Below are 11,145 nucleotides of genomic sequence, written 5' to 3'. Positions count from 1 at the left end.
AGACTTTGAGAAAATGTGTTTCCAACGCACAAGGTATATTATTCAAGCAAATTACAGATAGTTACATGCTGTGATCTAAATACAATTTAGCGCAAAGAAATTATACAGACCCAAGGTACAGTTATACATACGCACTCGCTCTGGGACCAGATTCCGGCATCAACAAGAAACATCCATCAAAAGCATCAGCATGAAGACTGAATACTGGGGTCAGAACACACATATATATACCCTTACAGAAATAGACTATACAATAGGGTGGTTTGTTGTGATCCCATTGGTTCTCCATCACGGTGCTTCTGTTACAGGACATTTAACAGGTCGATTCAAATGGACACAGACCAGCCTCTGACAGCCTTTTGTCTCCGTTTTCCTGCCTCATGCAAAGCAAAACTGTTAATTTTACAAAGTACATTTTGGTGTTTTAACTCTCTACGGTCCACAAGTTGAGAATGCATATTGCGATCTTCACACCGATGATACCGGAAAGCTGTTGAGAAAGTGCAGATCAGGACAACACCAAACATGGTTTACTTATCATGTATGAAACCTTATATACCAAATAGCCTTTATTTCACAGAATTAGTAATAAATTGATAAAACTTGAATCTTATACTTTGAAGCTATGGAACCTTTTACGTGAATGTGCAGTGTGTAAGTATTAGGGGTTTGGGAAAAGACGCTAGTTAACTTGGGGCAGATGCATGTGCACGAAGCTAATAAACAGCGTTTGCATGCAGGATATTATGCATTCGCTAATGTGCAACATTTTAACAGCGCAACTGTGTGTATTAATGTGTGTATGGGGTATGGTAAAATATGCGATCGCATGATGCTAATAATAGCATCGCCATATGTACTTAAGTGTGAGTTTAGCTAAAATGGCGTCTCGGAGATCTCATTTTCAAGATGGTGTCTTGCGGCCATTCGCAAGATGGCTTCATTTCGATCTAATGTTAAGCTGATCTTGTCTCATCCAATTATCCAGCTTTGATAGTGGTCAGGTGAGTTCGGAGCGAACCTGGTACTTTACAGCAGATATATTGATGATATTTTTATTGTTTGGGATGGTGGGATCACAGAGTTGGAAAGTTTCATTAGTCACTTAAATTGTAACATCTTTGCAAGGTTTCTATAAATGTGGACGTGACAAATGTCTAACCTGCAAACATGCAGTTAATGGCACCAATAATATTATCTCACACAGTACAAAAGAAAACTTTGACATACTGTAAAGAGTTTTCTAAATTGCAGGTCCAAATTCGTCATCTACATTATTCAATGCAAATGTGGTATTCAATATGTTGGAAGGACTACATGCAGCTTACACCTTAGATTCTTAGAACATAGAAGTAACATCAACAAAGGTTTCAAATTACATAGCCTTTCAAGACATATTGGGAATTGTCAAGCACAAGAGATGAAAGATTTCACAATTACAGCTCTAGAGAAAATTCACCTCACACAAAAGAGGTGGAGATAGGTTCAATCTCTTATGCAAACGCGAGGCTTTTTGGATCCACAATTTGGACACTCTTTCACCAAAAGGACTTAACGACACCATTGAGCTCAACCATTGTTGACGGCCATGCCAGTTTGTGGGGCCCCAGATCCTAGGTACCTAGGGGTGAGGCCTCACTGCCTGGCATGGCTGTCCTTTGCTTTGGGTATTACCAGTTGCAAACTTCCCATTCCACATCATGGTGTGGGTGCGTGTACACCTCCGGTCAGCCTCCGCAATTTGAGTCTAAACACATCTCACTTTGCGGGGCTGGCCGTGGTTGATGCGTGCACCTTAGCACATACACCTACACACTGTGTTGTGTGTGTGCATGGGTGTGTGCACCACCGGTCACTCCCTACTTTGAGTTTAAACATATCTCACTATTGGGACAGGCCGCTGCCGCAACACACCCGCTGACATTGTAGTGAGAGGGGGAGGGTGGGCCTTTCCACCCTGACATATTCCCACCTTGACATTTCCACCTTGGTTACTTCTTCACCCCACTTTACTTCTATTCATCATCTCATATGAAAGTCAGAAAATCATTGGGTCTCCTTCTTCAGATAACGTCAATATAATATTTCGTTACACATTAGTTAGGTAAATTTATTATAATTTACACTAATTATATTGACACGATAGTATATGGTTTAGTATTTTTATTTTTATCAAGATTAACAATTACTTAATAATATTCTTTATATTCATTTGACTTATTTTATTTATTATTATTTATTATTTTTTATCATTTATTTATTACTTATTTCATTAATAATTTTTTTTTTTTTAATATTTCTTTACTATTTTCTATCATTTTTAATTTTCACCACTATAACTTTTCATTTGTATATTTTATTTCTTCTCTGTTTGTCCAAACATTCTATGTCTTAATAATTCAGTTACAGGCATATGTATTAATTTGCATAGGTACCTATTCTTATATGGTTGGACATATTATACGTGTGCATGTATGTACATCTATTTATGCATAAGTGTGTATATTCATATTTATGTATATGTGCACCAGACCACATGTATGGATGTATACTGTACAAGTATTTATTGCATTGGTACATGGATCATTTATCAAATATGATAAATTATAGGTTTAAGTTACTAACTATCAGACACAATATATGTGTATGTATGTACACTGATAGCACATACACAGACCTTTTTGCATTATTACTTTATTTTATTTTATTATAATAATTTTTAGATAACAACTATACCTACAATTAGAACATTTTGCTGTTCATAATCCCTATTCTATGTGTATATTCATTAATCTTTATTTCAATTTTGAATGTATCTCTTATTTTTATTTTTATATTTTATTTCACTTTTTATAAATGAAACATAAGAACACTATTGTATCTGTTTTCTAAAATAACTCGTTAGTTTTGGACATTCTACACTAATTTGCTGCAACATTATGTTATTACTAATTAGTTACAACATGTGAGATGCACACCTACAATGGATCACCACAATTGTATGGAGATATAAGGCTGTTTGTTTGACTTGAATGAGAACTTCATACCTCTGAGGAAATGGCCAGTCTAGGAGGGCCAAGAAACGCGTTAGTTGTACCCACCCTGATCGTCCACCTCTAACAGAATATGCTGACAAGCTAACTATCACTATCAGCACTATTGAGAAGTTTTTTTTCCTGAGGTGTTCAGCTATATCCAGCGAGACGTCGCCTAGTGAGAGCGGTTTATGTTCACTCCAGCCGCCCCATAAACAAAGCTGCACCGAACAAGGAAGTTCACTTCTCCGTCTATTCCTGGCCGGGACCCGCAAGCGCACAGACAGCTGATCTCTACACTGCATACACATCCACACCGCATGTCTCCTCCAGCGGATAAGACACCGGAGCCGCACATAACTGTGCTGGCCAATTTAATTCATTTTATTTACCATTTGGAACTTTTTACCATTTGCATCTCCAAAATGTTTTTTCTCGCTGATGAGTGATCTCTGTGTACAAGACTTTACCATCTACATTTATCTCAGCAAACTCTGAGACACAATTGAAATAATTTGACTATATAAATTCTAAGCAACAGCGGCATCACTATTTTATTCTACTGTTTTTATTGTCACATATCACCATCCACTTATAGTTGTTACATATGTTGGTTCTTAATGCAATGTTTCTATATTTATTTTAATTGATTTATAAATACCTGATGATTTGATATACTATGTGAGCTGTACCATATAAGTATATTATTTGTAGATTTTATTATCTCTTTTGTATTTCAACGGGTGACTCAATACATTTTACCCTCTTGTTTCATTGTTACACATTGTTTCTACATGCCTACATCTCATAATCCAAGTGTCGGTTCTTAGATATATTGAATTTTCCCATTATCCACTTGTAGATTCTTTTGATTTTACTATTAATATTTTTATATTTTGCTTATTGCAACATTAAATGTGAACATATTTTTTATTTACTGTCAATTATTATGTGTGCTCATTTTACATATCATTAGCGCTCTCACATTTGCCATTTTCCTTGTTATTGGGAGAGCGCTACTAAAGTGGTGTATTCATTTAATTTGTGTTTTATGATCTTGGAGTAGTGGGTGTTATACTCAGTTCTACATCACCTGCAGCTGCACTTCTGATTTTATTGTGCACTTGTTTTTTGTCAATCTTTATTTTCACCAGGGAGTGAGTGTTAGCGGTGCTATTATAGTTACGTATGGGTGTCAGGACTCTCACTGTCTGGATGTCGGTATTCTGACCAGCAGGATCCCGACTGCCCGGAACTCATGCCCAACCCCCCAAAACATCAACCCTCTCATTTTGGGATTAGCTTGTCTCTACTTGCATGCCCCTGCTTTTAATTGGCGTACATGAGAAGTCCAACCTTGGTGTAGAAGGTATCTCCCAGTAAGACGTGCCTGACGGAAACCATGCTGGGTATTGCTCCTCGGTACATTGGACTTTTTACCTCATGAAGTAGCGGCAGACATGAGGCATTCTGGGTAGATAAAAAAGAAAATTTTTGAACTGAGGATCCAATTTAATCCTCATTTTGAGCAGCATTCAGAGCAAGAATACTAGGTCAATTCCCTATCCACAGCAACTATTATATACTATTCTTGTCTTACTATGTACCAGACTCCAGCTTTATTACTGCCTCTGATTCTGTACCAGGGTCTACAATTTTTACTAAATTGGGTTTCCATGGGGCATATCTTATACCTATTAAGCAAGATATGAGTGGAATCTATGGCCATTATGAGTACATTATGAATGATGCCATTCAGGTTGGGCAATGCCCTGACAGTATTTATATACCTATACTAGACAATATCTTCGCAGTCGTTGACAGACCACCAGAATCATGTAAAGCAAGTGCTCTCCTGTCTTTGAGAGGATCATCTTCATTGCAAACTTGAAAAACGTACAAAATGTGTGAACAGACCTCCATTACTTCTCAGGGATATATTCTCTCAGGATCTGGTCTGCAAAAGGAACTTTACAAAATAATTTATATTAAAAACTTACTGCGAGCAACAGGTCTGAAGGCTGCACAACCATTCCTGGAGTTCTCAGACTGTGTTAGATGGCTTATTACGGGCTTTTCCACCTGAGTAACACCAATGACATCTCTCACCCGCAAGTATGTAGATGCCAAGTATTAACCCAGACATTTAATAATTTTAAGGCCTTTTTGTCAGTGCCCATTTGCAGCCAAGGAGGCTCCATGCAACTTTTCTTTTTGTAGGTAGATTCATCCTCATTTGGTGTAGGGACTGTAGTGTCTCATGATTTTTTTAACGTTCTCCCTGGCAGCGAGGAACTATGGAATCGTAGGTAAGAAGTTGTTACTACTGTATTGGAGGAACAGAGGCATCGGAGGCATCTCTTAGAAGGAGCAGATTTCTCCAACTCTATCTAGCTTGGACCACAAACCTGCCAGGTTATATGGTATTAATTACAAAAGCTTCTGAATAAGCGCAACAACTGCAGCCAATCAGCAACTCAAGGGAATCCTTATTTATCCCTCAATGCAATGTCAATATAAAAAAGAGTTCTAATCAAGCGCTGTTGTTCAAAGTAGCGAATAAGTCAGATGTTTAAATCGTCTCTTACTTTTCAATAAACATAAATCCAGCAAATGTTCTCAGGACAGATTTTCTCTAAGCTGTTGATTCTTTCTCTACTTTTTTCTTTTTACCAGCTTTGGCGTCATACACCTCAGACTTCTTTAGAAATAATTCTCAAATAAAGAGAAAAAGAGAAACACAGTGCAATTCCGTATCGTAAACAAAATATAACAATGCTTTATTTACACTCACAAGGTTTTAAAAAATGTAAAACATATAGCGTCACCTAAATGACGCAAAACAGAAAGGGATTCAATGGATACAGGCACCAGAAGGTTTCTGAATGTGCACAGCAAAATGATGGGGGTCTCGGACACCAACCCACTCCTTACTCCATCCTTCAGTCCACAGATCCACATCCCAAAGAATTCTCACCCGCTTTACGCATTTTGGACTTGTTTGTCCTTCATTAGAAGCATGGTGAGACACTCTCCTACCCATTTTAATTACCTATATAAATCACGAAAACCCCTCCCATGGGATGACGTGTGTTCCCGCCATTCAGATGGCCACTCCTTCAATGGAACTAATACGTTAGTGATCGGCGCCTCTTTCCGGCTCGTATGTGTCCCCGAGGCCGGAAGTCGTCATCCAGCTGCGTCATCCCGATCAACTTCCAGTGATCGTGGCTCGAATGCTTCCCCGAGGCCGGAAGTAGTCATCTAGCCGAGTCATCCCGATCAACTTCCGGTGATCGTGGCTCGAATACCTCTGAGGCCAGAAGTCATAATCACTCTGCGCTCCTCCCAGACGCATCATACGGTTATCGCAGTTGTCCAAGTGGAGACTGGAATATCAGGATATGGAATCTTTTTTCATCCGGATCGGATAGTATAGTCCAAAGCCCGGAAATGGTACATTTGATGAACATAAAATATCAAGTCCCAGGTTACATAAAGTGCAGTGCATAAATATAAAAAAAGAAAAATAAATATACATCAATATCACACAATAAGCCCATATGGAACAATAAAAATTTTATAAAAATATATGTGAACAATAATTACATCAGAGGGATATCAGGCGATAATTTATAATAGAAAATATGAAATTACATAAAAACATATTAAATCACAATAAATATAAACTATTATAAAAACCATTTAAGCTCAAACTGTCCATTCAACCCTCCAGTGACTAAAGTTTTGAGCTTATGGATCCATATCATCTCAGACTTGGAAAGTCTCACTTCCAAGTCTTTTGATCTCCAGGTGGGGTTAATCTGTTGAATCCCACAGAAGGATTTTAATTGACAAGAGTTAGATTCATGATGTGATTTAAAATGTGCAGAAACAGTGTGCATTTCTAGGCCTTTTTTAATATTGTATACGTGTTCTGCTAGTCTTGTTTTCAAATTACGACTAGTTTTGCCTATATATACTATGCCGCACCTACATTCTAATATGTAGATTACATTTTGGGAATTACAGGTGATGAATTCCGTTATTGGATAATTAACGTCCCTCACCTGAAACTCTTTTATCTTCGTAGAGCCTTTCACTGTTCTGCACATTTTGCAAATGCCACACCTGTGGAAACCTATGCTCCTACTGCTCATTCATTTATTACTGTCTAATGAGCTTCTCACCAATTTATCTTTTAGTGAAGGAGAGCCTTCTAAGATTTATCTGGTATCTTGTCACCAATCACAGGATCCTGTTTTAGGATCTTCCAATATTTTCTAAATATTGCCTCTATCTTTTTATATTGTGAATTAAAATTGCTTAAAAATGACCATTCAAATTTTCTTTTTTTCCTTTTCTTCCTTAATGTTTTTCTTATTCACTAGAAGATCGGCCCGATTAATGTTTTTTATTTTATCATGGGCCTTCTTTAAATGACAATTAGTGTAGCCTTTCTCTAAAAAACGTTCTGTCATTTCCTTAATCTGTGTATCATATACTTCCTGTTCTGTACAGTTACATTTTATATGTAGGAACTGGCTGAAGGGAATCCCTTCCAGCCAGTTCTCATTGTGCTGGCTATCTCTCACTATGTAGCTATTGGAATCTGTCTTTTTCCTATGAGTTTTAGTATGCAGTAATCCATTTTTCACACAAATATTCAAGTCTAAAAATACAATTTCCTCTTTGCTTATGGAAAAAGTAAACTTGATATTAACATCATTCTGATTTAATGACTGGCAAAATAAAATAAATTCTTCTTCTGTTCCCTTCCAGATAAACATCATCAATAAAACACTGCCAGATCTGCCCCCATTTGATCATAATGCCAAATCAACTGTTCCTCCCAGAAGGCCATAAATAGATTGGCATAACTGGGTCAAACCTGGTGCCCATGGCTATCCCAACCTGTTGGTGTCCTCACAAACAGTCTGTGAATATGCCAACATCCGAGAACTCACAATAGTCCTCTTCATTTGCCGGTGTCAGCAGTGCAGGAAAACAATCGTTCTTAAATGGATTTTCCTTTTGGACTACTTGTTGTGCTCCCTGGGGTGGTGAACTACGTTATGTTTTGGCCCCTGACTAACCACCATCTTTATCACCTGCCTCCCCTGTGATTGCCCACATTGAGCTTCCATTTTGTCTTTGTTGGTTTTCTGTTTCTATTGGTAAATTAGAGACAAGGCATTGACCACCCTGATGCAAACAGACTCAGCTTCAGGGGTTGTTTGGGTGTGGTTTTGGCAACCGGATTTGTTTTCTGGGTTGTGTCCTGTGTTACTGATTGTCTTAGGGGGGATCTTCTTCTCATGGTCACCTTCTTTCCCCCTCAGGTTTTCCTGTCTGTCTGTCCAGCCAGACTTTCCTCAGTCTGGCTGTACAGGAATTGGTGGCTTTTCGCTGACTTGTCCACTGTTTCTTTCTTGTACTTTCTGGACATCTTCTACTTTTCTTGATGCAGGCTTGTTTCTAATTGGAGCTCACTGCAGTGTCTCTTTGTTCCCTTTGGTTATTTATGGGTGTTTGGTTTGTGACTCTTTGCCTCTGATTGCTATATGTCTCCCAGCCATGCTGTGCTCTCCCTACCTCACCCATTGTTGTCTGTGCTGGATTAGGCCTAGGGTAACTCTATCCTGTACCTCTCATGGGTCTTATTTTGGCAGTTGGTGAGCATGCCCCCTTTTTTGCCTCTTCCACCCATGCCTGGTGTTTCCTCCATTCTGTTTCTCTCCATTAGGCTACTGCTAGTCTCTGCCCAAGGGATGACTGTGCAGCTGTGTATGGGACTAATTCAGCTTGGAATGGTATTGCAAAACTGCATGCAGGCAACTTTGCAATTCCTTCATTCTAACTATGCAAATGCAACAGGAGGTATATGACACCCCCTGCTACATTTGCAGTTGCAGCGCTGCGACTGAGGTCGCAGGCTGGGATCAACATCGCGACCATTGGTGGTTGATGGCTAAGTTGGTGGAGAGTGCCGGGCCACCAGCCACCTGTGTAAGCCTCAGCTTACTCAGGTTGGCTAGCCTGCAAGATCAGGAAACTGTATTAGTCAATGCATCCCTGGCCTTGCCATTCCCAGAAAATGGGGTGGACATGCTACCATTTCTGGGAATGGCAGCCGCTCCCGCACCAACTCTTAAATTCCTTTGCTTGTCAATCAGGCAGAGGCACAGAGTGGGCACAGATTCTTGATAATTGGGAATCTGCATTGAGAAACTGAATCAGCCCCTATGTACAGTGCTGGGTGGGAGAGTGAGTTGCCTGCAGATACCTTTGGGTTCAGCCTGTCCTTTCCCTATGTGCCCTGCTCTTTTCCTTTAGCTAATGGGTCTCTGCCCCTTCCAGTGCTGCCTTCATGACCGATTATAGTGAGATGGCATTGGGTGGTTTCTGGCTTTCCCGCGTAGCCTATAGTTTTGTGAGGGGTGTGTAGTGTCAGAGTACTATACATTTTGCATTAATAAGGATGCTCATACAGTGCTTTTAAAATTACTTTACTTGGCCAAAGGAGTAGTAAGATGGGACTGATATCCAGGTCAGGTTCATCAGTATTTGTGTCCCTGCAATGCTATGATGACCAGATGTGTATTCACCTTACAGCAAAATCATGGAAATATTATAACTAATCTTATAAATCATGAATCTGGAGATATGGTCTGCATAGGCAGAATATAGTGCAATGTCTGATTATCACTTATGCTGGATGTGGGTGAAGGTCACAGCTGCAGTTCAATCCAATTTAACCTCACTTTCATTTTATGCAAATGCTGAATGACTTTTATTTTCAGGGCGTGTGTCCGGATCCCGTATATCAGGGGGTTAAAGAGTGGTGGGAAAACTACAGAAGTAACAGACAGGAGAATATGTACCATAGTGGGGAGGGTAATGCTACCCAGTCTGTATCTGACTGAAACAAAGAACAATCCTACTAAAAAGACAGAGAAGTTGAGTAAATGGGTCACCACGGTGTGGATGGCTTTCTGACGGGACTCTTTGGAGACTCTCAGACAGACGACAAATATCCGCAGGTAGGAGAACATAGTGACTGAGATGGTGACAGTTGGGTAGATGGAAAGCAATGTAGCTGAATAGATTTTACTGAGAGAAGAGCCTGAACAGGACAGAATAATGAGGGACATATTTTCACAGAACACATTGTTAATTTTGTTCCCACAAAGAGGAAGTGCCCATGTTAGCAGGCTACCAATGAGGGCAATAATGAAGGCCATTAAAAAAGACCCGATGATAAGCGTTATAACTTTCTTGTTGGTCATTAGGGTGACATAGTGCAGAGGGTGACAGACGGCCAGGTAGCGATCATACGCCATGAGGGTAAACGCGGTAACTTCATTGATTGCAAAAAGCATAATGCACAGAGTTTGAATAGTACATCCAGCATGGGAGATGGTCTTAGAGGAGGTGATCAGGTCAGCTATCAGCTTTGGGAATAACGTGGAGCTCCCGAACATTCCATTGAGGACCAGCTTACATATGAGGATGTACATGGGCTTCTGTAGACCTTGATCCGTCAAAACCACAAATACAATAATAATACTCAAAAACATAATAAATAAGTATATGATGACAGAAAGAGCGCAGTACAAGTATTTGAATTCTTCCATCTCTACAAGACCCAGGAGAACCAAGTGGGTGCTGACATTGAACGTCTGTTCCATCTCGCTTCTTTCTGTTCAGTACAGAGCCTTGGCTGATATAGATGTAGAATCCTGTATAGTGAGAAATACAAACCAATTTTTTTTTCTCAAAATCTCTCCAGAGCTCTGGTCAGTGATCTGTAAGAGAAACATTTTAGTTGTAGTTTTCTATTATAAACAAAATAATTGGTATCTATTAATGAGGATCAATCCTAGAATAGTGAGTAAAGACTTTCCAGTTTGCTTTGTGATGCAGTGAGGGGACTTGGAACCTCAGCAGTGCACTTTAGAGTAAAAAAGTGTCACTCATCGGTCCAGGAATAATAAATACAGACAGTCCTGCACTCCAAAGTTTCAGATTTATTAACCCGTCATTGGGGAACATCAGTACAATAAAATAGAGATGTGCGGGTTTGGTTTTACTAGGATCTTTTAGCCAC

The 11,145-nt window shown here is 39.4% G+C and overlaps 1 protein-coding gene across 1 annotated transcript; it reads right to left on the bottom strand.

The window, feature by feature from the left end:
- Positions 1-9,766: 9,766 nt before the first annotated feature.
- LOC148523977 (olfactory receptor 5AR1-like) lies at positions 9,767-10,726 on the bottom strand. Its single transcript, XM_088472488.1, has one exon. It carries the CDS (start codon positions 10,724-10,726, stop codon positions 9,767-9,769), a length of 960 nt encoding a protein of 319 aa, XP_088328614.1.
- Positions 10,727-11,145: the final 419 nt, after the last annotated feature.

Source organism: Taudactylus pleione, unplaced genomic scaffold, assembly GCF_031769625.1.
Source record: "Taudactylus pleione unplaced genomic scaffold, aTauple2 ptg000124l, whole genome shotgun sequence".
Taxonomy (NCBI): Eukaryota; Metazoa; Chordata; class Amphibia; order Anura; family Myobatrachidae; genus Taudactylus; species Taudactylus pleione.
The sequence above is the reverse complement of the archived record's forward strand: the minus strand, read 5'-3'. Positions and strand labels throughout refer to the sequence as shown.